The 26850-nt window shown below is 38.7% G+C and overlaps 1 protein-coding gene across 1 annotated transcript in view; it reads left to right on the forward strand.

Moving 5' to 3' along the window:
- The window catches only part of astn1 (astrotactin 1), a 487375-nt gene that overhangs the window by 439628 nt on the left and 20897 nt on the right, over positions 1–26850 (forward strand). Inside the window, exons 21-22 of the mRNA XM_037682041.1 lie at positions 22665–22800; positions 25463–25563. Coding sequence (XP_037537969.1) covers positions 22665–22800; positions 25463–25563 — 237 coding nt within the window. The remainder of the gene's footprint in view (positions 1–22664; positions 22801–25462; positions 25564–26850) is intronic.

The following is a 26850-nucleotide window of genomic DNA, read 5'->3' on the forward strand; positions in this document are numbered from 1 at the left end:
CCCCCCCCCCACCACCCCCCAGAACATGCTGATCCCACAGCAGGGGATAAAATGCTGAGTCACGTTTCAGACCATGAACATTCTAGCACATTTATGTGAAGTGACATGTGGTCCAGCCACTGTGCTCCCACTGCTTGGGACAGACACATTCCTCCCAGCTTGACAGGAACATGTCTGTGAAAACTGAGATGTGTGATGTAGGCCTGCTGATGGGAACTCCCTCTGACAGAAGGAGGGGGTTTCCCCAGTGATTCAGATCGGTTCTCACGAAGAGGGGCACAAAGATAATCTGCCTCTTCTGGCGCACAGGATCTATGTGCAGGCAGGCGAACCATCTCTGAAGGCGTCTCATGTGAAGTAGACCCAGCGGAACCACGATGTGGGCCACTGACATCACTGACATTGTCCCAGGAGTCGCATGACAGGCAGAACTGTCACTATGCTGCAGGGTTTGACACGGCGGTGCTGAGCTGACAGAGCTTCGGCTCTCAGCTGTGATAAACGGGCTCTCGTGGTTGAATTTAGATCCACTTCCAGATAAACAATCATCTGGGACGGACAAACTGAACTTTTTCAGAAAAATGCTGTATGTGTGCCTCTGTGCTGAGCCCAGGCTGCAGTCTCACATTAGAGCTGAGGTGAGCCGGCGTGCACTGAGAGGAGGCGAGAGCGCTTTCTGAGTGAAACGCCGTTTCAGTAGAGGCTGCAGCTGTCGTGGAGAAACACGTTTACTCCCGCTGCATGGTGAGTGGGCAGAAAACATCAGAAATTAAAAATGGGCTCTGGCTGAGAACGAGGGATTTTACCGGACTTGGTCTGCTGAAAAAATATAATTTTTAGCTAACGTGGCAGACGAGTGTTTGTGATATTTACTGAACTGCAGTGCCATTTAAAACGCTGTTTAGAAGTTACTGGCTCGTTCTGTGTGGGGAATGTGTGAAGAGAGGCAGCTGTGAGATCAGTTGATCTGACGGTCAGGCTGGAATCAGATGAAACTTTACTTTCAGAGATGTTTCTGTTTCATTTCAAAACATACATCGTCAAAAAACACACACATTCCCCTCAAGGAGCTGTTCCCTGGTGGAGGGGGCCGGTGGAGGAGTGGAGCGTGAAGTCGCTGCCGCAGCTGTGGAGCACCTCTGCTGCTGTTGCTGGCCAAGGCGGTCCCTCCAGCGGCCAGAGGGTCAGGAGGAGGACTGTGACATCACCAGATGGTGTACAGTCTCTGAGATCTCCTTGGACCTCTGCGATTTCTCAAGGATGGTCCTGAAGTTGGCCCCGAACAGCGCCTCTGGGGTGATGGGGCCCTCCAGCAGGTCTTTCTGCAACCTCTTGGAAAGGGATGGCGAGAGGCGGAGCCAAGTGGTCCTCTGGATCATGGTCATCCAGGCGGCGATGTGGGACAGGCAGACCGCAGAGGTGGTGCACATGTTTAAAATGACATCAGCGGCTTTACAGAGAGAGCTCTTTGTCTCCTCCAGCAGGTCTGCTTCTTCCAGCCTCTTAGAGATGCTGTAGGCCAGCAGGGCGACATTGTTGTTTGCCGCGGCCGCCTGGAATGAGCACTGGTGAGCTGGTTGGAGACCTTTGTCACCATCTGGTCATGCTTCCCTGGAGGGACAGGTTGCTGGTCCATCCTAGAAGCTTTTGCCCCAAGCGCCTCTGCCAGGCTTGGCTCCGGGGAGGGAACTGAGGGAAAAACACCGACCGGTAAAAACCCCCCACTCTAGAGATGGATGCGAAAGTGGAGACGGATGTCTTCAGCTTGCCGGGCCCAGCTGCAGCTTCGTTCCAGTGTGACGTCACAGATGGACAGCGAGGCCAAATGGGATCAGAGCGACGAGCCGGGGCAGAGCCAAATCTTCCCACCAGATCATCCAATCAGGGCGGAGGGAGGCGAGGGACGGAATGTCCCTTTGTGTTAGCAGCCTCCTAGATTATGCCGGGCAGCTCTGAGAGGAGGACGCTGATGGCTGGGAGCGGTGTGGTCGCCGACGTGGGACGACCCGAGGTAGCTGAGCATCCGCTCGACCACTCTTCTTACGTCACTACGCTCTCCAGGAGGGAAGGGGCAGCGAGGTTGTTTCCAACATCGCCTTACTCGGAGGAAACATTTGATTCACTGCGTGGTCTGTGTCAAAGAAAGGCGGTGGCGTCGTACCGCACATAGCGTCCTACCATGAAAAAACACTCAGCGGAGCTGCTGCCCGCATCACCTTTTTACAGGGAATCATCCGATTCACCGCGAGGAAAAAATGTTAGAAAAGTCGATGGTGTCGTCCAGCGAGTAGCAGCCTGCCACGAACAAACACTCAGCGGAGCTGCTGCCAACAACGCCTTTTTCGAGGGAATCATCCGATTCACCGCGAGGAAAAACACGTTAGAAAAAGCGGTGACGTTGTCCAGCGAGTAGCGGCCCTCCACAGAAAAACACTCAGTGGAACTGCGGCTAACATCGCCTTTTTCGAGAGAATCATCCGATACACCGCGAGGAAAAAACACTGGAAAAGGCGTCGTCCAGTGGGTAGCGGGCCGCCATGGAAAAACACTCCTCGGCACTTACCTTGAACAAGGCTGCTCGTCTCTGCTTCTCCTAGGGGAGGAAGAGCTCACCAGGACGGCAGGAGGTTGGCGTGGTGGAGACCCAGGCATCCTTAGCAAAAGTTGTGTTGGTCAAAGCTGGACATCTTTTCCTTCTTCGTTCTTCTGACAGTGCTAGCTAGCTGGCTGAAGAAAAAATGGGATGCGATTGCCCGGTCTCACCGTAATATGGACCAGGGGTGGGGCCCACACAGCCGGTGGATGCGGACTAAATTTTTTCAGTGATGCGCTGCACGCGATGGGATAAACCTACTAGTGATAGCCTTAAAGGGCGATGCCTATACGAAATAGAACTTGTAATATTCTGAGAATAAAGTCTTAGTATTGCAAGAATAAAGTCATAGCATTGCAAGAATAAAGACATAATATTATGAGAATAAAGTTTTAATAATATGAAAATAAAGTTGTAATATTTCAAAAATAAAGTCGTAGTATTACAAAATTCATATTACAAAATATATGAATGACTATGACTATCTATGTATATGACTTATAAAGTCATATTACAAAAATAATTTTGTGTCAGAATTAAGTTGAAATTATACGAGAATTAGTCGTAGTATTACGACAATAAAGTAATAATATTACGAGAATAAAGCTGAAATAATATGAGAATAAAGTTGTAGTATTACGAGAATAAACTTGTAATATTAACTGAATAAAATCATAATATTATCAGAACTCCGACTCGAAAAAGCCGTCTTACAACTGCGATAAAATGATGAGTATTGAGCGTCTTGTTAAGTTATGCTTTGGTATTAGTTTAACAAATAAGGAAATACTTAATATGTTAGCACATCAGCATCAGATTATTATCTTATATATATTGACTTTATCAAAGTTAAAGTTTCTTTATTTGTCATTCGCACCACATGTGGTACATGTGGTGGAAGCAAAATTGTGTACAAAGTGCCCCAGTTACAGCCAACAAAAATATAATTTGTAAAGAGAAGCAGTAATAAGATATAAAATATGAACCAAGAATGCTAAACTAATAATACACTAAGCACTAGTTGTACAAAAACATACGCCGAACAACAGCAGCACGAACACGAGTCTGTGTGAGCAGATGAATACGAATTAACACAGCAGCGTGAAATAAATCAGCAACATGGATAGTCAGCAGCACATATCAACAATCAAGTGGCATTACAGGGATTCATGAGTATAACATCTTCAGCGTAGAAGCTGTTCCTCAGTCTAGTGCTTCTACACCTAATGCTCCGCAACCTCCTGCCTGATGGGAGCGGGGCAAACAATGTGTGTGCTGGTGAGTGGGGTCCTTCATGATGCAGGTGGCCCTCTTCCTGCATCTGGAGGTGTAGATGTCTGTGATGGTGGGGAGACTGACTCCAACAGACTTCTGTGCAGCCTTCACCACTCTCTGAAAAGCTTTTCTTTCTGCAGATGTGCAGCCTCCATGCCACACATCTAGATGTATGCGATGGTGGGGAAACTGACTCCAACAGACTTCTGTGCAGCCTTCACCACTCTCTGCAGAGCTTTTCTTTCTGCAGCTGTGCAGCCTCCATGCCACACGTTGATGCTGGAGCACAGGATGCTCTCCACTGCACACCTGTAGAAGGAGGTGAGGACTGAGCTTCCCTGACTAGCTCTTCTCAGCTGCCTGAGGAAGTAGAGTCCCTGATGAGTTTTCTTGATCAGGCTGCTGGTGCTGTTTCCCCAGCTAAGGCATTACGACTTTATTCTCTTATGCTACGACTTTATTCTCTTAATATTTTGATTTTAATCTCATACCACTTTATTCTCGTAATGTTACAACTTTTATTCTCGTAATATTATAACTTTATTTTTACAATATTATGACTTTATTCTCGTAATACTATGACTATATTCTCGTAATTTTATGACTTTATTCTCGTAATATTATGACTGTTCTCGTAATACTATGACTTTAATTTTGTAATACTATGACTTTGTTCTCGTAATACTATGACTTTATTCTCATAATACTATGACTTTATTCTCGTAATATTATGACTTTATTCTCGTAATACTATGACTTTATTCTCGTAATAATATGACTTTAATCTAGTAATACTATGACTTCATTCTCATAATATTATGACTTTATTCTCGTAATACTATGACTTTATTCTCGTAATACTATGACTTTATTCTAGTAATACTATGACTTTATTCTCGTAATAGTATGACCATATTCTTGTAATACTATGACTTTATTCTAGTAATACTATGACTTTATTCTCATAATACAATTTCTTTATTCTCGTAATATTCTTATTCTCGTAATATTATGACTTTATTCTTGTAATATTATGACTTTATTCTCATAATACAATTTCTTTATTCTCGTAATACTATGACTTTATTGTCATAACTGCATGACTTTTTTCTTGTAATGTAATTTTATTTCTTAGTGTGGCCCTAATATTCCATCGTAATAAAGCAATAATGAAGATTTCATAGATTTATAAATTACATTACATCATATTCCAAAACAATTTATGTCAGCATGACAACAGCTTGCTGAAGCATAATGTGGGTAAATGGAAGCAAACAAAATGTTGCTTTTATTAAATGTTTAAAATTATTAGTGATATTCCTAAAGGTTTGTTCGGACGTCCTCATGGACAAGCTTGGACAAGAGCAGGGTTGTAAGCTTAACTCAAAAAAAAATTAACCCCTTAAAGGTCATTAAACTTTAAGAAAGTTGATAATCCTTGGAGGAAAAATCAAACCCCTTTAACTTCTTTACAATACTATTTAGTTTTTTGTATATTTTCCACATAAAGACCGGTCCGTCCTTTAGAGCTATCTCAGCCTGAAATAAAACTATTAATTTGATTCTCCTAAAGAGCTGAACTCTTTTAGAGCCTTTGGTAAATAAAAATAAATAAATAAAAACTCCACATTTGGGGGGTGGGGGGTTAGTCAACAAATTTTTTACTTTATGGGAATTTTTGGAAATTAAAAAAGAGATGTGCACTTTTCCCAATTAGTACACCCTAAAATATATATTTTTAACTTTCTTCCATCCATCCATTTTCTTTACCCGCTTATTCCATTTTGGGTCACGTGGGTCGCTAGTGCCCATGTCCAGCAATCACTGTGCGAGGGGCGGGGTACACCCTGGACGGGTCGCAAGTCCATCACAGGGCCACATAGAGACAAACGAGACAAACAACCATTCATTCTTTCACTCACAGCTAGGGACAATTTAGAGTTACCAATTAGCCTAACATGCATGTTTTTGGTCTGTGGGAGGAAACCGGAGTACCCGGAGAAAACCCACGCATGCACGGAGAGAACATGCAAACTCCACCCAGAAGGTCCCTGGACCGGGGTTTGAACCAAGGACCTGCTCGCTGAGAGGCAGCAGCTCTACCAGTTGTGCCACCGTGCTGCTCTATTATTATTATTATTATTATTATTATTATTATTATTATTATTATTATTATTATTATTATTATTATTATTTTAAAATATTCTACTCATACACAATGCCATCGTCTGTTTGGATTTTAGCTTTTACTGACCTGGTTGTACTACCAGCTGCTGCTGCTGGGTGCAGATGTTACTGACGTCCACAGTTCAGTCAAGCCAACGAGACTAAGCTGTTCTGAGGTAACTGATCCTTCAGTCTGCATGCGTTTGTAACGGCTTTTTTATTGGTAATAAATATTTACTTATGCAACATCAAAGTGTGTTTTGCTCTTTTTATCCAAACTAAACCAATTTTGTTGGACAAGCTGAGAGGCGAAACTCCGCAGCAACTTTCAGCTGGGAAAAACGTACTTTTAGAGAAAGAGAGAAACTTAAAGGAATAATTTTGTAATATGATGATTATAGGATCAGTAAATGCAATCAGTAAATGTTTTTGGTTATTTCCACTAAGGAACACTAGAAGGTAGTTATGTTACTGTGAGGTTATGGGAGCATTTAAAAATAATTCTGACAAAATAAAAACAAATTAGATAGCTGTTTAGGCTTTGTCAGAAACAACTGTGTTTACTGTCAACACCAAAAATAATTAAATAAAAAACACTGATAAAAATAAATGCATGACTGATTTCTCCCCATGAGATCATCTAAAGGATAAAATATAATACAAAATCTCAACATTACAAAAAATATATTATTTCTTCTTTTTGGTAGTTTCTTTTGTCAATTAAAGATGTGTTGACTTGTTTTTGTGACATTTTGTCTTCAGATTGATATTTTGAACTAAGCTTTTTTTTTTCATCAAGAACAATCAAACAGAAATTTTGATAGAATATTAACAGCTGATTGCCTCACTGGCCTCATCAAAAGTACGTTGCAATAAAACCAAATGCACGGTCTATTTTAAAACCACAGTAATAACATATGATCTGTGCACAGAAACCCAAGAAATGTACATATAGGAGTTCAGAATTATCACAGTTTTAATGGATACAGTTAGTCTAGTCTTGTGTGCATTCCTGTACTCACCTTTCTAGTTATTTCAGGGTTTTGGTGTGTTTTCAGTCTGTTTTCCTTTAGTTCCAGCTCCAGTGTCTGTCCTCGGTTGATTATTACTCTCAGGTGTTTTCTGTTCCGTTAGTGAGTCTCCACCCTTTAAGAAGACTTTCAGTTATCTGTCACTTGTGGGATCATTAGTTACTGAATGTTATGTTTGCACAATAGCAGTTGTTATCTGTGTTTGGACCAGTACCCTCCATTGCGAGACTTTGAAAGATCTCTTAAACAAAGATGCTTTAAGTTTTATGCTGGATCCATACGCTGAGTCCTCAATTTCCACCTGACGCCACAACATGATAATCTAGTTTCACAGTATATTCTCCAAATGTCTTCCAAAAACAACAACAATACAGTTGAATTTGTGGGGAATAAAGCACAAACTTGGATTTTGGCAGAAATGTAAATTTAATACAAATATCTGATACCTATTATCATAGAGTTTGAGGTTTATTTTACAGCATAATTGCCACTGATGCTTATTTTAAAAAGGTGTCACATCATCCATCCATCCATTATTTTTTCCCGCTTCTTCCTTTGGCAGGGGACACCCTGGACATGTCTCCAGTCCATCACAGGGACACATAGAGACAAACGAGACAAACAATCATCGACTCTCTCACTCACACCTAGAGACAATTTAGAGTTACCAATCAGTCTAACATGCATGTTTTTGGTCTGTGGGAGGAAACCGGAGCACCCGGAGAAAACCCACGCATTCACAGAGAGAACATGCAAACTCCACCCAGAAAGGCCCAGACAGTATTCGATCTGGCAACATTCTCACTGCGAGGCAACAGCTCTACCATCTGATCCACCGTGCCGCCTTGAGTGTCACATCATCAGCCGGTTTATATGTTGTCTCAGATTAACATACCTCATCTATGATCCGTCTGACTGTGTACCTGTTGGTTTAAACTTTAAGGTGAGACCTCCTGTAGTCCACAAACTTTTATTTTATTAAAGAGAGATATGATTGTTGTTCATCACATCTGTCCATGTCATACGGCATCTGAAGAATAAAGAACGAACACACTATTTGCACTGCACAGCCTGTAGTTTGTCCATCTTATCGCTATTGAAGTGCAGTTTGTGTAGCATATAAAAAAAATTTCAAGCTGCAAGAATACTTAATTAGTCTTGCCCACAACATTTAGGTTTAATATATATATATATAAACAATACTGCTACCCTTTTGTCAGGGCACTGCAGCCCCCAAATGGTCATGCCCACACAGTTTTAACGTAAAACACCACTTTAGGTTGTCACAAAGTTACAGTCTTCTCAGAAAGTAACAAGCTATTGGCTGGTCTTTTTGTCAAGCTACCAACCCAAGAAATATAGAAACTTCAGATAGCACTTTTATTAATTGAATTATTTGAATAATTTCCAAATGAATCTTCAAAAACTGAATCTGAACAATCACAGGACTTAGGATCACAAGTCCTCCTCATGAGAATGATTCTTTATAATTTGACACAACCTCGTCTAAAGCGATAAAAATGATGAGGCTTCTTTTGTTCTTACATTGAAGTCATTGATATCTGATAAACACTGAGGTTCCTCAGCACAGATGTGGTCATCTTTAAAGCACCTGTCCTTTCCATTAGGAAGTAGAGGAAAAACAGCAGTGGACGGGGGGACACACACACACACACACACACACACTGACTTGAACAGCTGAACTGAAGACAGCAGTGAGGACTTCAAAAGTTATCCCATAACTCAAATCAGTCTCTTGGCAATTGATTTTTTTCCCAGTCAATCATACTCTAAGATTGCCAGGAGTAAACAACTTCAGCTGAATGACAAGTTCCTCTGAGCTCTGGTTCTTCATCTTTCTTGAAACTGGACCTTTTCATTCAGTGCATTGCTTTGCTTTCTTCTGATATAGGACTTGTTCTACATAATATGTTACAAATCCATCACTGCATTTATTTTTTTGGGTTGTTTTTTGTGACCTGACCATACAGTGTGTACCTCAGTGGAACTCTTAACCACAGTAGAATAAAGCAGATCTAATACATTATAAACATTGTAGACTCCCATGATATATGAACCAAAAATAACTGGAGAACTACAGGATTTCATTTAATCTAAGAAAAAGTTGTTTTTAAGCCTTAATCTAATCAAGCAGTTTAAAACTAATACGCTGAAAGTTTGATTAAAAAACACTTTTTTAAGCCCCAAATGGGACAAATTAGATTAAACCAAAAGTAGTATGAAAATGTGCAATAGCTATCTAATAAGACCTCATCCCTGGAGACCCCCAGCTCATGCCTTGTATTGAAGCGATGTTACCAACATCTGTTTAAAACAAGCTGCTCTATCCCTTTTTGTGTCCATAATCTTCAACAGCCTCAGCGTTTCCCAGAGTGGCGGCTTCAAATCTTTTTCCTTACTTAGGAGTTATCAGGACAGTATTTCCTGCCTCAGACAGATTTACTGATTTTACTAAATAGACAGATTTACAACTTTTCCCAACTGAACCTTTAACAATCTGCCAGTGACATCCTATGAAAAGCCAACTGGGCTGCAAGCTCTTGTTTCTCAGATGTTGGAAAGTACAGAGTGTAGCACTACTATATTCCAATCAGTATTTTTAGAAGATCGGAGTTAATCCCAGTTGTATTTTTTGACAGCATTTTCCTTCTCTGAAGATATAAATCAGTAAATTTGTATTTTTAACTCTTTATTTTTGGTCTTAACTGACATTCAGCTGTTGCTTTGGCACAAAATGTACATTTCAAGGAGTAGTATAGGTCTATTCAACTAAACTGCTCAGGGGGGCACAGTTTCTGAAAGCCAGCAGCTTGGGGGGCCAGGCATCCAGCGAATAAAAGCATTATGTAAATAAACCAAAGTTTACAATGATCGGTTACATTTATTTATTTATTTGATTGCATTGAAACATAAATGCAATAAACAGAACCCAACCCCACTTATTCTTTTTTAATGAAGTGGGCTGGATTGAAGTCACCTGCGGGCCAGAAATGGCCCACGGGCCGCCAGTTGCATAGCCCTGGTATAGTATCTCCAGTTGAATGTAATAAAAACACTTTTTTTTTTTCTCACCTCCTTTTATTTCAGGTGAATAGTGATGACAAAGAGTTTGAATGTTTTATGCAATGCTGCTTTGGAAATGTCTATGTAATGGGAATATGATTTCCTTCATGTACTCTGCCTCACAGTAAATCAAGAATATTGTTGTTCCCTTAAAGCTGAGGGGGGTTGCACAACCAGTAAGCAGCTGTGCATTGATAGTGAAATCTTCACTACAAGTTAGTGTCAAAATGTTTCATGAATGGTGCATTTTTATTTACAGAAATTGTATTTTTTTTTATTTATTTTTTTTATGTAGGGTTGTGAAACAGTCTATGGTGATTTCTGTGGAGGATTTCTGATAGTGTGCAAAACTAAAAGCCTGTCAGAATGATTGCCACAAAACAACAATGTTTCTATTATTAAAATTCTGCAAAACTTTTAATTTTATTGGTTGTTCAGCAAATATCAGTTTCAGTTGACAGTTATTGCTATAAATATATTTTTTCCATTTGTTGCCACAGTCATGCAGCTGTCCCAGTGTTGTAAATTTGACCACATTAAATGTTCATTTTTGATATTAAATTGAACAAATTTTAAGTCAAACATTTACCAGTTTTCAAAGCAAAACATAATATTTTTTGTCCTTCCAGGACTGTATCTATTTTATCTATTAATATAGATACAGCAGATTAATATATTATTTACTTTATGTGCTTGCACATTGAATTTAGGACAGAACAATAGAAAATGCCTTAACTATGAAAAGAAAATGGTTATGAGCAGTTGCGCCTGCAGTACATGCAAAGTTGTACATGCACCCAACAGGAGCATGTTTTATCCAGAGTTTAACCAGATTGTAATGTGCAGGCGGTAAAAAAAAAAAAAAAAAAAAAAAACGCTGCTGCAGCCTTTAGAAACCTTTTGAGATATCATTCTATGTGTAACTGTCTTCTTTATACATGAAACACAATAGGTGTAGCAACAATATTAAAGTGCCCAGCGGCAGAAATTCCACCTTTATTTTTGGGGAGGTCAGTAAATGGATTTTTTTAAGGGTTCCCTTTAAAATACAGTCAAATTTACAAGTTGCACAAACTAACTAACGGGCACAGAACATCTTTCTCCACCTGCCCACGCTCTCATTTTTAGTCTTTTTTTAAGCACTTCATTCACCTCCTGGTCACGCAGTCATGTGACTTGCTTTCTTCTTTTTCTACATAAATATAAACCATACAAACTATAAGATTGAGATGCTGAACATCTGACATGCATCCACTCACAATTATCCATCCATTATCTTTTACCCGCTCAGTTCATCACAGCACAAGAATAAAGTCCAAAATAAAAAATAACTAATCATGACCACAGAGACATATGCAGCATTTTGGTGTTGCCATTGAAACGTGTAAACAAACACTCTTCCATGGTCATTAATGATTTTTAATGTGCTCACTTTGCAGGTGAATGATGATGAGAAACTTCAACGTGCATCACATCTGTTTGGAGTTTTCCTCAGTCTAAAGATTGTGCAGAGCCATGCTGAACATAGATTTAATTTGGTTTGGAGCAGCATTATTAGAATTTAAAGCTTAAAAAAAAATGCAACTTTTTAACAAACAGAAAACATGTGTCCAATAAATAACTCCACTAAATCAAACAAAAATATCCGTCAAACACATTGATATACTTGTGGTGTCTGTCAATATAAATTATGCGCTACTGAAATGATTAAACAAGATCTATCAGAGATCCCTTTAAATATTATAGAAATGTTACTGTTGCCATCCATAAAAAGCTAAGATATTCTGGTTTGCGCGGAATAACAAGAAAAATCCATGCTTTCAATGCAACTCAGTTCTTTCACATATAAGGAAGCTCTCTAACAGTTATGCTATTGAGAATTATTTGTGTAACCTCCACCTCCCAGATTTTATGAGCACTCCCCTCATGTCCAATGCTCTGAACCATTGTTAGGCTGATGGAATGGGGGGGCGCGTCTTTGAGAGGCATAAGTGCGTCATTTTGTCTTTATAAATCATGGATATGCTTTCTTTTCTTTATGTTGCTTATAATTATAGATTTTTCAAAGAGTCATGGGGGGGGGGGGGGGGGGGGGGGGAGGGATCAATCATTGTTTCTTTTTCCAAAATTGGGGAGTGGGTCCAGGCTCACCCGACTCCCCTTAGGATTTTTTGCCCAAGAAAGTCAGAGAGAGTCAGAGATACTTGTCGTTCACACCATATGTGGTACATGTGGTGAAGTGACATTATGTACACAGGGTCCCAGTTACATCCGACAATAAAATGTAAAAGAAAAACAATGATAGCATCTAAGATGTGAACTAAGAAAAATATCAACTAAATATACACTAAGTACTAATAGCATAAAAACATTACATCGAACAGCAGCACGAACATGAGTCTGTGTGAGCAGATGAGCACGCATGAACACATCAACATGAAACAGATCAGCAGCAACATGAAACAGATCAGCAGCAACATGAAACAGATCAGCAGCAACATGAAACAGATCAGCAGCAACATGATGTGATTTTTCACAATGATAATTCTGGTTAGAGATTCATGAGTCTAACAGCCTCAGGGTAGACGCTGTTCCTCAGTCTAGTGGTTCTGCACTTAACACTCCTTAACCTACTCCTGAGGGGAGCGGGGCAAAAAGTGTGTGTGCTGGGTGAGTGGGGTCCTTCATGATGCAGGTGGCCCTCTTCCTGAATCTAGAGGTGTAAATATCTGTGATGGTGGGGAGTCTAACTCCAACAGTCTTGTACAGAAAGTACGGGAATGAAAGCAGGGATGTGCGGTGGAGTTGCATTCGGGCCCAAAAAACTCGACCTGACCCAGCCCCAGCCCGTAGTCATCATTTACAAACCCCACCCGACCCGAAAAATTAACACTAATTACAGGCCTGAACCCAAAAAAACCCCTGACTTTTTTAATTAAGCTTCATTATTAACAGTCGGTGGACACGTATGGCTAAGGTGGCAGAAAAAACTTTGTTTGTTCTTTCATGGCTGTCAAAATGCATTAAATCCCTGCTTCTGCCTGCATTCTGCATTATTCAGACACAGACCCCGCTTTGACATGTTGGATATTTTGGGATCTCACCTGTTTGGTCACGTCTGCTGAGTGCAGGCTGAATGTCCATTTGGGGATGGATCACTGCCTGGCAGTCTAGTCCCATTTGAAGCTTAACTGAACTTTTTTTTTTTAACTCTTTCAAGGCGCGGTCAAATGGCTGCGTGCTGCTGGTGAAAGTTTGGCAAGCCATGTCGCCATATAATTGGATCATCCGCTGGCGCAATCAAAAGCCCAACACCGGCCCGACCCACACATTAAGCACATTATTATGTCCCGGCCCGGCCCTAATGGGTTGTGCCGGGCCAGACCAGGACGGGCTCCGGGTTCGGGTTGTAAATGACAGCTCTAATGAGTGGGTATTGTTACATCTTGGTGCATTACAATGACTACCAGCAGCTAACATTTTTAGAAAACTATTTTGCCAAAAGTTGATAAATAAAAATGAAGGAGTTTGTGAGATTCAATTTTGTTCTGATTTTTTTAAATAGTGAACTATGAATGTAAAAAAAAAAAGTAATTTGAGTAAATGAGCTTGTAACTTTCAGCACTGTGTGTTTAACCTGTCTGACAGTTCATCAGCAGAAAGATGCAGGGTACTAACTCCTCTCTGCTTGAGAACAAATAACATTTGGTCTTCCAAATCAGTCCAGTTTTGTCCAGTTTTCTATATTTATACACACATTTAACATCATGTGTTGGCCTCACGTTGTTTTGTGTTTTGTCTCCTTTTCCCTATTTAATTTGAAAGGGTGCAAACATTTACTAGAAATGTCCTGAAGCATGCTCAGTAATCCAGGTAGAAAAATTCTAAAAATGTTAATTCAGGTCATCTGGACGGATTTTTCTTTGTTGAGATGTTTTGTCTTTGATCCAAAAATAACGTTGTCAGTCTAAAAAACCTGCAAGAAACTCAGTCTTATTAATAGCTCCTTGTCATAGTGGACCAACCAGTTTGCTGCTGACAGCCAGAATTAGCTATTCACATGCCAAAAGGAGGCCCATCAGCCTAGCAATAGGTCGTTAGTGCCTTGATGGCTGCTTGCTATTATTTACTAGAAACATTTTTTCTCATGTTTAAAGCCCTACTTTTTCTGATTATTTTTAAAAATGCCTGTTGCTGTGAACTTTTGTGAACAGAAAGTTGTAAATATCCCAAAGTGGGAATAACGGAAGAAAACTAGCACAGTCCTGAACTATTAGCATTGTGTGATAGCACTCTTTTACATTATTCCTTCAAGCATCCATTGTCCCTCAGGCCTACCTTTGCCCATGCCCTTTTTGAACATGTGCAGCACAATGTAAACTGGTTGAAAACAACAAAGTCCATGCTCAATAATCCAGGTATACAATCCAACATTTCTCAGTCAGGCCATCTGGACAGGTTCTTTTTTTGTGCTGAAACGTTTCACCTTTGATCCGGAAGGCTTCATCAGTCAAGGAAGCACACAACACAAAACTGATTCTTTCCCCAACAGCTTACTCCAAAGTGGGCTTTTGACTGATGAAGCCTTCTGGATCGAAGGCGAAACGTTTCAGCACAAAAAGAGAAACTGTCCTGATGACCTGACTGAAAAATGTTGGAATGTAAACTGATCTGCTGTATGAATATTAGCTCTTGTTGTTATTATTATTTTGTTTGTGCCACTTTTCAATATTCCTTTAGGAAATTAAACCAAAAAGCCACCACACACAGCTCCAACTTAAGTCGTCTAATGTTGTTGGTGAGTGTCACATGAATAAATAATGTAGTCACTCAGACTGTCAGTCGAGTGCTGTGTTGTAGCAGTGCAAAAGCAAATGTGGCTTTTTATAATCACTTTCAGTGAGACCAGCATTTCCTATAAACGTCAGAGAACTGGTTTGAAAACACTCATGTTGAAAGAACAGTGAGACCCTGGTAGATTCAATCAAAGACAACCAGAGGAATGTTTGGCTTCTTACCTGAAGAGATTTTCCAATTCAATAATACTTTCTTCTGAATATTTGTTGTGGTTTGTCAAACAACGCTTTAAAAATGCAAAAAAAGCACACAACTTTATTGAGCCCTCCGTTGTTATTGTTACTGAAAAGAGAAAAAAATTATAATTGTCTCTTTCAAAAGTGACACAAAGTCAAAAAACAAATTCAATAAAAAAAAATACAATATAGCAATTTCTGATAGGTTTTTTTTTGTAAGAAAAAAAATAACTTCACATCCACAGTTCAAAAACAAAACAAAAAAAAAGTGTTTTTCAAATTTTATGGTAATCAAAACAATCTGGTTATCCATTTTTGTGATTTATCGTCACTATCAGTTACATCTTTGCCTGTCAGCAGTTTGAATGTTCACTGTGTTATTTCTCTGTGTTTGTTTTCTTTTCTTTCTTGCTTGAGTCATGTTCATAAATGCCATGGCAGCACACCGTGTTCACAGTGTTATTGGTCTCTATTGACTGAGATATTTGTGAAGGTCAAATTAGATGTATTCTCTGTTCTTTTGGCCAAAAGACCACCCCCAGTAGGCATTTTTCTCATCATGGCAGCACTCGCTGGAGTTCCTATGAGCTACAGTCAGTTAGCAGAGAAGAGTGACAGGAACATTTGATTGACAGGAAGGAATGGAAAGCATTTCTTGATGGTAACATATCAGCAATGGTATGTGACTTTTCATTCAACCTTTATATATATTTGTTAGTTTCATTGAGTCACAAGGACTCATTTTCAAGACAAAAATCACAGATAAGGTACACACAACAATAAACAGCATGAAATGCATTAAAAAAAATAGTGATGTAAAACCAAACAAAAGCTATCTACATTATGAAACGGGGTAAAAGACTAAAAACAGGAATATGTCTGCATTGAGTTTTGCATTGATCTTTACAATAGTTTAAAATCCCTTAGAGAGGTCAAAGTGGACAGCTTCAGATCTTTTTGTAAGGTGTTCCAGGAAACAGGAGCAGAGTAGGAAAAGGCCCTTTTGCCGAATTCTGTCCAAAATGAGAGGACGCTGCAGGTAATTATATCTTGAGAGCGCATGCTGTAGCTGCACTAACGACATGACATGTAGGAGATGTATTAAGGCAACAAACCAAGAAGTGATTTAAAGATGCAAATGTACCAATGAGAGAGTCTGCATGAAGTTAATGACAACCTGTTAACCAGTGAATACAGGGTGCACTGATGGTATGGTAGTTACAGCCAGTTATGAATCTTAGCGCACCATGATAGACATCATCTATCTCACCCCAGCATGACTTTCTAATGTGTTTTTCTGTTGTTTTTTTCAATTATATTTGCATTTGTTGTTTTTTCTTCAATGAGCATTTTTTTATATATAAGTAAAAGACTTCAAGAGGAATCAAAGTAAAATAATTCAAGAGGAGTCATAAACAATTGGACCATAGCCACTCTCCTCTCTCTGCACAGTTTTGTAGCCATTTGGGAAAGAGAACTGTGAAGGATCAGGATATGTGAGAATGGATCACCCATACATACTTTACTAACAATTTTCCAATCATACTTTGTATGACATTGCCAAAACCAAACTACGCAATCTGAGATCAGTGATTGATGTAAGGCCAAATTTTCAAAAATTGATTTTCCAGACAAACAAGGATTGTTCCCATTACCCACCACCTGCTGCCTTACAGTATGTCTGCAGGTCTCACTGTACTTTCAGTCAGCTTTGTATTCAACAAAAGGATACAATGTGGAAGCTGTCAGAAAGATAATTAGTGGGTTGAAACTATCTTAACAGATCTACCTGACATGTTGGCAAAAACATGTTGAAGAAAATTGTCTATGCATCTCTTCTCCATGCAGTTAAAGAAAAGTGTCAGAAAACATAAATAGCACTGGCCATTAGGTCACCTCCTAAACAAACAACACAACCAGATAATCCTACAAACATGTTTTTGAAGTGAGAAAACTGACCAACTCAGAGAAAAGGTACATACAAAATTTGCTCTCAGACCCAGTTGAGCACTAACGTTGGAAGTGTTCTCCACTCATCACCCCTCTTCTGCCTACTGAATAGAATAACCAGAGTATTATTAGTCCATTTTTGTTGCAGTGTATTAGAGTTTAAAGTGTATTGTAGCTCGGTAGCAGTGTCAAATCAGATCATAATTACTAAAGTTGGTACTTTGAGACAGGCAGTGACTATTTAAAGACTGATGTTGGGTACAGTGGCCCATTAAGAGCTCTACACTTGGGTACTGAGAGAAATGCTTAACAGATATTTACAGTGCATTTTCCGCTGCCGTTTTAATAACACCTTAATGCACACAGGGAAGATATTCCACTTGGCATTAAAATTAAAATACCAAGTGGTGCATAGCTTCACAATGTCACTTTTCATTTACATTCCCAGCAATGTTTATACTTTTCACTCTTGTGTCAGTCTCAGTTCTGGATTAACACCATGCTCTGGCAGCTTATCCACATCTGTCTTTAGTTCATCAGCAGTTTCCCCGTTTATGCTTACATGGCATTTGTTAACCAGATGATGACACAGGGAGAGGTTAACGACGTCGACCATGGTGACCACCTCAGAGCACAAATCACTCAGCACACATGTATACATGCACTTATAGTCCCACGTACTCTTGCACAGAAGGACATCTCCCTTATAAGTAAGGTACATTCATCACTTCACACATACAAAAACCACATAAACACACAGAGACAGAACTTGCTTGTGCAGAAGATGGTCACAGATGACCACCCCATAGCATCCATCACTTTGCACATCGTTGCGCGTAAGTGGATTTGACTTTCCAAACGGAGAGATTTTCCCCTTTCCAGTGAAACGCATACCCTGTTGGCCAACTGGCCTTTTGACAGCTGGGAAAACACATCAAGCTGTGTGTGTCACCACCAGCCTACACACTGCCAAATGAGACTTGAAAAGCTGACAGAGGAGGTGTAGGTTCGTCTACTAAACAATTAGTGGCTGTTAAAAGTATTTAGAAGCACTACATGCAATTGATATATATGAATTAAGGAGTAAAGACAAAAGAAAAAAAGAAGTGTTCAATTATTTTGTAGTTTACTTTGTTTTACAGCTCAAACCATCATAGTTCCAGCTAAATCTTGCCCCTTTTTGTGTAAATGAATTGTACCTTGGACATTTTTTTCAGCTGTTGATTCTTGTTTTTTTTTTTGTTTTTTTTTTTTTTTAGTTAGTACTGTCCATTTAATCCTTTATTAATTTTATGCTCTAAGAAAAGATCGTTACAACATTTTTGTGTGTGAGAAAGTAGGCTAGAGTACTGTGCATACTCAAGTTCCAGAATTACACATGGCTGATTCTGTAAATTGGGTAAAAGCTTTAATTCTTAAGAACAAAATAAAGGGGAGACACTTAATCTATCAATGTGTAATACAGATCTGAAAAACAGGATAGTTCTTAAATGGCTTAAATGGCTTTTGTGGAGTTCTTCAAGGTTCAACACTGGGACCACTGTTGGTGTTTCTGTGCACAAACAGTATATGCATTTGTTAAAGTTTATACTGTTTGCAAATTCAATTCAATTCACTTTATTTATATAGAGCCAGTTCACAACAAAGTTGTCTCAGGGCACTTTACAGGAACATTCACATACATAGAAAAGCCATTTAGTAAAGTTCTCTATCTAAGGAAGCCAGCAGACAAGTTGAATCTTGGCTTTGTTGCAGTCTTCCATCCTGAGCAACCACAATAGCAACAGTGAAAAGGAAAAACTCCCTTTTAAAATGAAGAAACCTCCAGCAGAACCAGGCTCAGGACAAGCAGCCATCTGCTTTGACCGGCTGGTTGAGAGGACAGGAAGGAGAGACAGACGAACACAGAATGGAAGGTCCAGGTATAGGTCCAGGTGTCTCTTAAAGACAAAAACACATGTTAAGGATAGAAAAAAATAATTACAAATACAAAACAGGTTGAGCAGAGTAAGTAAAGACAGTAGCAGAGTGAAAAAATGTGGTCAGTTTGTCCTCCAGCAGTCTAAGCCTATAGCAACATAACTAAGGGACAGCTCAGGAAACCCAAACCAACCCTAACTATAGGATTTAACAAAAAGGAAAGTCTTAAGCCTAGTTTTAAAACTGGATAAAGTGTCAGCCTCACGGACAGAGATTGGAAGTTGGTTCCACAAGAGAGGAGCCTGATAACTGAAAGCTTTGCCTCCCATTCTGATTTTGGAATCTCTAGGAACCGTAAGTAAACCTGCAGCCTGAGAGTGAAGTGCTCTGTTAGGAAAATATGGAACAATAAGCTCTGTAGTATAAGATGGAGCCAGGTTGTTGAGAGCTTTGTAGGTTAGAAGTATGATTTTGAATTATATTCTGGATTTGACAGGGAGCCAATGGAGAGAAGCTAAAACTGGAGAGATATGATCTCTCCTACTAACTCTGGTTAAGACTCTAGCAGCAGCATTTTGGATCAACCAAAGATGTTTTAAGAAAGTATTTGGACACCCAGATAACAAACCATTACAATAGTCCAGTCTAGACGTGACAAATGAATGGACCAGTTTTTCTGCATCATTTTTAGATAAGATGTTTCTAATTTTAGTGATATGACGCAGGTGGACGAAGGCAGTTCTAGTAACATTTTTAATGTGGGGGATAAAAGACATGTCATGGTCAAAAATAACACCAAGATTTTTAACATTAGAGCTGGAGGACAGATTAATGCCATCCTAAACCTAAAACCTCAGTCTTGTCTGTGTTCAAAAGGAAAAAAAATAAGGGTCATCCAGGTTTTTATGTCTTTAAGACATGCTTGTGGTCTAAGTAGCTGATTGGATTCATTGGGTTTTATGAACAAATATAATTGTGTGTCATCAGCATAACAATGAAAATGCATCCCATGCTGTTTAATACTTTTACCTAATGGAAGGATAAGTAAAGAGTATTGTTCCAAGCACTGAGCCCTGAGGAATTCCATGACTGGCTTTGGTGTATGAAGAAGATTTATTATTTACTGTACATCTACAAACTGGAATGTATCAGATAAATATGATTTAAACCATTTTAGAACTGTTTATGTAATCCCAATATCATATTCAAGCTTCTGTAGTAAAATATTGTGATCAACTGTATCAAATGCAGCACTGAGGTCTAACAGGACCAGTATAGACACAAGTCCATTGTCTGAGGCCTTGAGAATATCATTAGTGACTTTTACTAGTGTTGTTTCTGTGCTATGATGAGCTCTAAACCCTGGCTGAAACTCTTCAAACAGATTATTTCTTTGTAGATGTTCACACAACTGACCTGCAACTATTTTCTCTATGACAAACTGATTTTGCTGTAGAGAGGAGAAGATTCAAGTTAAAGAGTTGGTTGAGTGCAAATTCATCAAAAAATCAAGTAAATCTTAGTTCATCATTTAATCTTTTAACAACCTCCGTAATTAAATTTGTACATATGATAAAATGGTGTCCGAAATCAAAATTTTCTTCATAATTATGGAAAGAATACATTATGTGATTTATAGTCAGTTGTATTAATTCTGTACAATATATCAAATTTTAAAGGTTAGAGTAATTATGTCATTTTTCATATTTAAAAAGCAATATGATGAAAAAGGTTAACATTGTATTTACTGTTGTTCCACAGTGTTGTTTGGCTTGTGTTTGCGCATTCTTGAGTAAATTTATTTAATTGGGTAACTTTTGAGTGTGTTTTATCTGTCTAATTTTTTGAGTCAGAATGTTTTTTTGTGTTTAATAATAATTGTTACAAGAATGGGTTGTAAGCTCAATCATCCAGGTAGATAACAACAAAAATGGTTAAATTGTGTCATATGGACCAGTTTCTTTAACAGATAGATCTGGATGGCAGGCCCTAGACTGAGGAAGTCCTTTGGATGGGGGATGAAACGTTTCTCATTTAAAGAAACTGGTCCAGACGACACGATTTAACCATTTTTGTAATTATTGTTACAGTTGTGATTTGTTTCCCTTCTACGTATTTGCTGTTGTCCTACAGTTTCTCCTTCTTGTCCTCTCAAACCCAGCCAGTCGAAGCAGATGACCGCTTGTCCTGAGCCTGGTTCTACTGGAGGTTTCTTCCTCATGAGAAAGTTTTTCCTTTCCACTGTCGCCTTCATACTTGCTCAAGATGAGAGTTCTGCGATGGAGTTAAACTCAAAGCATTCTGCTCCTCAGATAAATAATGTTAACTTATTATTATATATATGAATGTTTCTGTTCAGTGCCCTAAGATGACGTGTTTTGACTTGGTGCCGCTATATAGTAAATAAACTGAAGTGATTTGAATTAAACTGAATTGAAAAGAAATCATGCTTATGTTGATTTTTGCCGAAAGACAAAAAAAAAAAAAAGTTTATTGCATCTAAATTTGTATCCATTTTGAACTAAAATTTAATAATTTGATTAATAATTAATAATAATTAATAATTGTTTACTGTTGTTGTTGGTTTTTTTTTTGTTTTTTTGTTTTTAAGTAATTTGTTTGGCACTCTATTGAAGAAGTGTTTTGTGGGTCCTGGGAAAGGACTTGAAAAGTTATGTTGTGTTTTATGTGTGCTGGGAAAATTCATGTGGATAAAAAAAAATCACTCTCAAGGTGCTTTTTGTGAACATCAGCCTGAAAGTGTAAAGTTAAATAGTGAATGGGCAGCATGTACTCACTTAAATCAGTGTGATCCTCAACACCCTGTACTTTTAGCCTCAGGGGCAAACCAAATCCTCATTGTGGTTCTCAGATTTATCTGGCATTGCCTGGATCTGATTATTCACTCAATAAAATTATGTTTGCTTTCGTTTGAAGGAAGAATTTGTTGCTAATGTTGGGCACTTCTCCTGCCTCATAAAATAAATCAAACAGTTCTCTTTTATTCATGTGCACAATCATTCTGTGAAACAACATCTAACCTTTCAGGAATATGCCCCACTGGTACACACTGTACCTTCAGTGTGAGCCATGTTTCAGGAAACTTCTGCTCATCACCTTTTTCTCTCATGAATGTTTATGTTGTTAGTTGTGCCAGACAATCTGCCTCATTGAAAACAGGGCAAGTGTATTATTCTGATGTGAATATGTGTAATTTATAGCTGGCTGAGTGTAGCAGAGCTTACTTTTATTAAGTTTTAAAGCACATTTTTAATGCGTTCTGTCATATTTGTAAGCAGAAACTCTCACCTGTGTTTTACAGTGACAAAGGTAGGAGAATAGTGATTTAAAATGAATCTTTGTGGTGAATAACAATGATGGATGAGTCTATAAGACTAGTTTGTTCATTATTTCAAAGTCAGTGTCTTTTAAATCACAGGCTCTGATCTCTTCCCAACTTAACAGTTGTTTTTTGTGCAAGTTGAATGCTATGTTGGCAATTACCCAAAAGACGTCTCTAGTATTGAGTTATATCCAACCCTGAGCAGCAGTTTGTCTTAAATGTTAGAAATCCCACCAGGTACTTACTGTAAAATCTTCTTGTGTCTGCAGAAACCCTGTTGAGTTTTGTTGACGACATCCTATCTGGGGCCAGATCTCCATGTGTGATGTTAGGGGACGTCCCCAACCTGCTGTCCTCCTCCATCAGTCTGATCATCCGCTGCCTGGATCCTGACACCACCTTCATGTAAGTTTACTGCATATTTTAACTATTGGAAGTAAATCATCAATGATGCATGCAAATAACTATAGTACTACTTACAATTAGTTTAAAAATAACTGTTTTAAAATGTTTTTTTCAATTTTTTTATTTAATATTACCTTTTTTTGTTAAAATAAAATGTATTTGATGGACTACATATGTTTTACCATTAACTCTAAACAAATGCAGTCATGCATAAATCCTTTTTTTTAAACATACAGTTAGCAAAATTCAACATGAATTAGTTCTGATTAGCAAAAACTTGAGATTTAATCTGTTCAGTCATCTGAGTACAGTGCTAATATTTGTTGTGCACAATCAATCAAACTTGAGATACTTAGGAGCCATCCAAGAAACATGGTTATTTATGAAAGTTGTTCATAGTTTTCAGTCACTTCTCAGAGACAATTCATGTTCCCCAAAGCAGAATAAAAAAAATAAAAAAAAGTTCCAGAGTGAAAACAATGATGTCACAGCCCAAGCTCTGATTTAACCTCCATCTCAAGGCCATTGTCTTCTTCTTCTTGTGTTTATATTTTGTACCCAGTGTGCAGACTTTATGCACATGCTCCTTGCTTTGTTTCCTGTTTTTGATGTATTTTATTAGCGCTGTAACAGCTCTACATACAGGCCTGGTATGAAAGTGTTTTGAGCTGTGTAAAACACAACCCAAAGTGCCGGCGTTGTAGCTTGAAAAGCTTACAGTAATAGTAGCTCTAGTACAGGGGTCTGCAACCTTTACAATCAAACGAGCCATTTTTACGCCTTCGTTCACTACATTAAACATGTCCAGAGCTGCAACAACCTGCTACAACTGTGGTTATCAACTGGTGGCCCATGGGCCACTTTAGGTTTGCTAGTGGGGGCATTTGTGTCCAGTAGGGGTGCCATTATAAATCATGAAATATCTAATGGTTTTTAACATTTATTAAAGAAAAAGACCAGATTCTTGTAAATTTGTGGGGGGGGGGGGGGGGGGGGAAACAAACAGTTTTTACCTTTTTTTTTTATTATTAAAAAAAAAAAACGATGCAGACAGTTCTTCGTATAAAGAAATAAAAGTATCAAGTTAAAGTATGTTTTACTGTTTGTACTCGCTCCATTGTTCACATATTTGCAAAAGAAATGACAGGAAAACAGTTTGAACTAATCCTTTCGTTGTTGTTTGTACAACTAATACAATTTTATATGTTTTATGTCAGTTTTGGTCAAAGCTTGAAAGTGCCGCTGCAGAGGGACCAAAGAGCCACAGGTTGCAGACCCCTGCTCTAGTAGATATCTAGAAAAATAAATAAAGTATACTTGTACGTTTTTATAATACATATTATTTTGCCCATGGACTGCTGGGGGTAGGTAACAGCTCTCTGTAACAGGAAAAGTGCATAGTTGGATAGAGGTTTTTAATTGTCAGTTAAATTGTCAAAATCTATTTTTAAATGATTTCAGCTTCATTACTTTCATTATTTCATGTAAATACAATAACTGCAAAATGGTAACACTATTCATGAATGTACTACTATTTATATGTTAGATATATTTTTGCTATAAATAGCATCATTGTGCACATTTGCTAACACTTTTTCTTGGTAATACGAGCCCAAAGTAAAGAAGAAAATTGAATAACTGCTATTGCTTTCTGAAACAGCATCATTTGTGTTCACACAATCAAAAACCCACAAACGGCATAAATGTTTTGTCCAAATCTAAATGTTGTCTAACAAAACACCTGAGAAAATGTCTAAAGACACAAAATGATATATTTCCTCCTAACTGTAAAAGGCTTAGATAAAAGTAGAGATTGAAGAACATAATCTCTAAACCTTTCCCACAAATGCTTAACAATTGTTGTTATTCTTCCTATATTTCTTCTGTGTGACTGTGTCTGCAGAGTAAAAAGAGATCAATGTTCACACTCATCTCACACAAAGCCGGCCAGAAAGGAAGCCACTCACAAATATTCCACAGGGAAATAATAGGAAAGAAAATAAGAGAAAGGGTAACAGAAAGTCAGCCAAAAGTTATTAAATCAAGTTTTTAACTAGTATCAATGAAGCAAAACAAAGAAAGGATAGAAATAAATAACACGGATAAGAAGAAATGCCAAGAGGCCAACAAACAGAGCACACTTGGATATAAATGAGATGAACCACTACATGCCTTTTCTGTCCATCTTTGACAAGACTCATGCTCTGTCTTTATCCTGGTTGACAGACTGATTTATTTATGTCTGAAGCTTCAACTTTCTCTTTAAATTGGATCAGTATTTATCTAAATTTAAGCTGTTGATCGAAAAAAAATAGCAGATTTTTAGGACACCTTCTGTTTTTGATGCCTGAAGGCTGCAAGTTAAAGTTTGTCCACAAGGTGGGGATCTCCATTCAGTGAAATCATATCGGAGTACAGATGGAAGTTGGTCCAGCACAAGAGCAAGTTCTGTACTAATGAACCAACCACCTTCATCACAGTGTGGTTACTAATTGAATGATTAGTTGCAGAAAAGACATCCGCTGTCAGTTCATGATCAAATCTTGGTGCAACAGGAGTGTTTTACTACGGAGGTTTTGCTGCAGATTTGGTTTAGTTGAAGCCTCACAGGTCAAACAGTGTTTAAAGTTTTGTGTGCCTTTGTGCATGTTTGTGTCTTCAGGTTCCGTCTTTGGGCAGTGGACAATACAGGACGCCGCTCCAGTTCCAGTGAGGTCACCATCAAAACCCCATGTCCAACTGTGGATGACGTCAAAGCACAGGGTGGGGGGCAGACACACACATTAAACTAACTGAACCATAGGTAGTTCATATAGATGATTAAGTGCCCAAAAAATAATGTTGAGGTTTGTTTTTCTGATGTAGTTCTCCTGAACTCGCTTAGAGGAGAGACGCTTGCTGTTTCTGTTGGGAGTTATGTTTCTCACAAAACAGATGCCACATGAGTTCATAGAGTGAGTCATAAAGTCACAGGCAGATAGTTTTTCTCTCCAGAGCAGAACTGTTTATGGTCTCTGAGGATATTTACTTAAAAAAAAATATCCATCATTCCATTTAAGAAATTAAAGAACTGGGGTATTTGTTTACCCTCTGGACCAATGAGAGCTTCATAGCAAATATTTTATTGTTAATCCGGCTGCTGATTTTAATCAGATATTGCAAAAATGTACTATTCAATAATGTACAATCTAGCTGGGCTTATGTGCTGGAAAAGAATAAATGGTGTAAACTGCAACACTTGCACTGGCTCTGGTTTGCACTAAGTTTCTTACTATCCAGCAGTGAGGATGAGCACCATGAAAAACACGTTTCCCAGTGCTGTAGAAAACAACTGATTCACAGACGATCAGATGTAGACTTCATCAAATTTATTGCAAAGCTTTGGAGAACAGCCAGACCTCCAGAGAGTCAATGCATCACAAGTACAGAACTTATTCATGCCTTGTCCTGTCAGGATACTGACCTGCTCTGACTTCCTGAAATGAAAAAGTTAGTTGTATAGAATCTCATCAGGGGGCTCTCCTCTCCTCCATGCACAGTCTCACAAGAAAGATAACATCCTCATGGTTCATATGGAGGGTGGGGGGATAAGCATCTCTAGCCAGCTGCTCCTGGTGCCATCATTCCACAAACAGTGATACTGGAGCATTATTAAAATCATTCACAATGACCTTAAAGAAATACATATTTACGTATTTGTTTTATTTATTTCATTTTATTTTTTTCTTCTTTCGGCCGCTCCCTTCTTTAGGGACTACCACAGCGAATTTAGTTGCACGAAGAAGTGGCAATTATTTTTACACTGGATGCCTTTTCTGACACAACCACAAACCACCGAGCTACCACAGCCCTCTGTGGAGCAGAGAGATGCTATCTAGAGCACCCAGGGGTGCAGATGATGGTGGTTAAGGGGCTTGCTCAAGGTCCCAGAGTGGAGCAAATGAGGGTGGAGACAGGTGTGGGTGCTTCACCAATCCCACCCACATTTTGATGTTGTTAGTACTGGGAGTTGAACCAGCAATTTTCTGATCACAGGCCCACCTTCGCTAA

This window comes from Nematolebias whitei, chromosome 9 (genome assembly GCF_014905685.2).
Source record: "Nematolebias whitei isolate Nwh7 chromosome 9, NemWhi1, whole genome shotgun sequence".
Lineage (NCBI taxonomy): Eukaryota > Metazoa > Chordata > Actinopteri > Cyprinodontiformes > Rivulidae > Nematolebias > Nematolebias whitei.